Source organism: Vigna unguiculata, chromosome 8, assembly GCF_037176805.1.
Source record: "Vigna unguiculata cultivar grain cowpea cultivar isolate G323 ecotype 2 chromosome 8, ASM3717680v1, whole genome shotgun sequence".
NCBI classification, from domain to species: Eukaryota; Viridiplantae; Streptophyta; class Magnoliopsida; order Fabales; family Fabaceae; genus Vigna; species Vigna unguiculata.
Window position 1 is genome coordinate 8,842,100 of NC_140799.1, and position 3,444 is coordinate 8,845,543.

General features: G+C 32.2%; 1 protein-coding gene across 1 annotated transcript; it reads left to right on the top strand.

Annotated features, from left to right (window-relative positions):
• Positions 1–201: 201 nt before the first annotated feature.
• Positions 202–3,444, top strand: LOC114193915 (uncharacterized). The gene is made up of 2 exons (XM_028083903.2): positions 202–356; positions 1,906–3,444. The coding sequence occupies exon 2, from the start codon at positions 1,953–1,955 to the stop codon at positions 3,213–3,215; it is 1,263 nt and encodes a 420-aa protein (XP_027939704.2). The 5' UTR covers positions 202–356; positions 1,906–1,952; the 3' UTR covers positions 3,216–3,444.

The following is a 3,444-nucleotide window of genomic DNA, read 5'->3' on the forward strand; positions in this document are numbered from 1 at the left end:
TTTTTCTCTTTCTTATTGTCTTTTCAATGTGAAGAAGAAAACTAGAAAAGGTCAACGGTGCATCCCTAATGTGTAGCACATCCACAATTTATTTGATAAAAATAAAAAGTTAAAAAACAAAATATGTGTTTTGATTCCATGGCCTGCAATACAGCTTTTTTTAGTTGTGCGTAATTTTCGCTTCTTTTGTTATCTTATTCAACCCTTTTCATTTTTTCATTTCATTTTTAATTTATTTTTCTCTTTCAATCAACCCTTTTTCTCTTTTTCTTCTTCGTCTTCTTTCTCCTTCCAAGCCAATTTTTCTTTGCTTTTGTGCCACAAATTCACTCTTCCATGAACTTTCTTCTATCAAGGTACGTTATCTAAACGCCATTCCTTACATGCTTTTGCTTTTCTTCATTTACGCCTCATTTTTTTTTTGAGTTTCATTTTGTATCAAAATTTTGGAATCGCGTTTTGGAATCGCTTTTTCCTAAACCTTTGAAAGAATAATGGAAGTGCTTATCATTGTGTCTCGTGCCTTTTTTTTTTTCTTTCTCTTTCTATTCACCTTTGCATCACAAAAGGGACATTAGTTTTTGGTTTTTAAAAGAATTTATGGGTGATGATCATAATCATTTCTCTATGCACTTTAGGTCATTTTAATGCTTTATTTTTGTTCTGTGTTCCTCTTTTTTTTCCTTACAACACATTCAAACAAAATTTTTATGATAAATTGCATGTTTTGTTACAATTATTGAGTTTAGTTGCTAATGTCCATTTTATTTGGTGAAGCTTGTTTTTTGTTAGTTAAATGAATACATACATCACATTTTTTTTTTCATTTATGGTATATATGTTGCGACAATTTCTTTACAAGAACAACTATTTTGAAATTTGGGTCTTGCATAGGAAAATAAAGTGAAACGAAACTAAAATAATGCACAGTTGAACTTGTGTTTAAATAAAAATTGTGATAGGATTTGTGTCGTAGAAAAAAATGAGTTTGCTTTCAAGATACATTGTATTTAAGAAATTTTTTATTTTAGCCTCAAAATAATTAGCGTTATTCACTTTAATTTTACATTAGAAAAAATGTTGTTCACTTCAACCTCCTCTATTGTTAAGTAAAAGACCAAAACTTTGATATTCTATATTTATGGTTTGTTATTGCTTTCCAATCAAAATTAGAATTATATTTCATTATAAATTCATGGAATAAAGATTTGCATTAGGAATTATGAAGATTATCTAGTAGTGCACTTGAATGACACACAATAATTAATTTTTGTAACATAAAATTATGTAATACTGAAAAGAAAAAAGTAATCATTTGTTTTTTTTTTTGTCGGCAAAATTATCATGAAACTAATGAAACACATTACTTGATAAAATTCTAACCCTAATTCTATTTCGACAAAGAAGAAATCTATAAATTTGAGAAACTATATGAATATTTTATCTTCTTCAGTAAAACTATGAATTAAAAGTACTTACAATTTTGTGAACTAACCTTTTGTTAGATATAGAGAGAAAGAGAGATTTTTTTTTTTTTTTTAAGAGGAATAATTTTATAAAATAGTGAATCCATCATAATTTATCCTTTATTTCTATCCATCTCTCTATGTCTCGTTATTTCATTCTAAATTAATTAAATTACACAACTTTAAAGTATTTACTCTCTGGTTTTGATCTATGTTCTGTATCTACTCTACTAAGTAATTAAATATTTAATTTTATTTATTTTTTATTTGTTTCTTTTTTTTTATTAGAGTTAAACATGCTTTTCGTCACTAAACTATTTTAAAAAATCGTGTTATATTTTTAAAGTAAATCATATACTTATTTAGTCTCTAAACTTGATGAAAATCACGTAAAACGTAAAACCCTTAACCTTCTAGCCTTGGTTTTCACAATGTGTAGGTTCATTCAAGAATTTGTTTAACTAAGAGACAACCAAAGATATATAGATGGCAACAAAAGCAAAGGAAAGTTCTGTTGTTGGAAAGGAGAAGAAGGCCACAACTTCAATTTCTCACACAACAACCACAAAAAGAACCACCAAACCATCCATATCAACATCAACATCAACAAGATCATCAACAACAACTACTACCTCCATTAAGAAACCTAACACAACCTCTTCAGACAAAAACATCCCCAACTATCTCAAACCCACTTTAACCTCACGCCATGAATCTCTCTCTTCCAAACACCCCAAAACTAACACTCTCAACAACAACAACAACAGTAACAAGACTTCTGAAGCAGTGAGAAGAAGATCTTTGGACAAACCACTTTCTTCTTCACACATCACAAAACCTTCCTTACGTAGGTCCTCCATTGGTCCACTTTCCAAAACCACTGTCCCTTCCAAACCCATTTCAGATAGGACCATAAAGGCCACAACTGATGCAAAAACTAAGCCATTACACACAAGGGTCACAAAGAAAACCACCCCTTCAACTTCTACTATTGCCTCTACAAGCACTAGGAAGGTAGTGGCCAATAGGGATCATCATGGTTCTGTGAAGTCAGCAAAGAGCGCTCCTAAGCAAACTAAGAAGGCTTTGAGTGTTGAAACTGAGGAGGTTAAGGAAGTTACAAGCCAAGAAGTTGAAGTGGTAAAGGTGGAGGATGAAGAACACAGTGTGCATGAGGTTGAACATGTGCCTGAAATCTCATTATTACCTGATGTTGAATCTGAACATGAGATTGAACATGTTATGGTGCCTGATAATGATAATTCTGATCCGTCTCATTGTCAAGTTGATGATGAGAGGGTGATCTCTACAGTGTCAGAAGCAGAAGCAGAAGAAGAGAAAGAAAAAGATGAGGAGCAGGAAGTGGAGGAGGATAAAGAGAACAAAGATGGAGTTGTTGAAAATGAAGTTATTGAAAATGAGAAAGATGAAGGTGGGGTGGAGAATGAAATGGAAGATGAGAAAAGTGAAGAGGAGGAGAAGAAGAAGAATAATGATGAAGAAGAAGAGGAAGTGGAGAAAGAGAAGGTGGGAGTGGAAAATGAAGAAGAGGTGGTGAAGGTTGAGGAAACAGAAGAAGCATCAAAGGAGCAGTTAGAAGAAAGGAAAAATGGAAAGAAGGTGGCTCAGATATCCAATGATGTGATTGAAGAAACTACAAGCAAGCTTATGGAGGCAAGGAAGAGCAAAGTGAGGGCAATGGCTGGTGCATTTCAAACTGTGATTGATCACCAAGCCACAACAAAATGAATCATTTAATAATAATGATTATATGTATTTCATGCGAGGAACTTCTTTGTTCACACACTCTATGCATCTGTAGGGAGAAAAGGAAAAAAAGTAGAAAAAGAAAGAAAATATCAGTTCAGGAGTGTAAAGAGGTTACTCTCATATGTGTACATGGCTTCCTCTTGCAAAACTTGAAAGCAAGTGTTGCCTTCAAACTTTGTTAATTTTTATGACTAGTTGATTTGTTAAA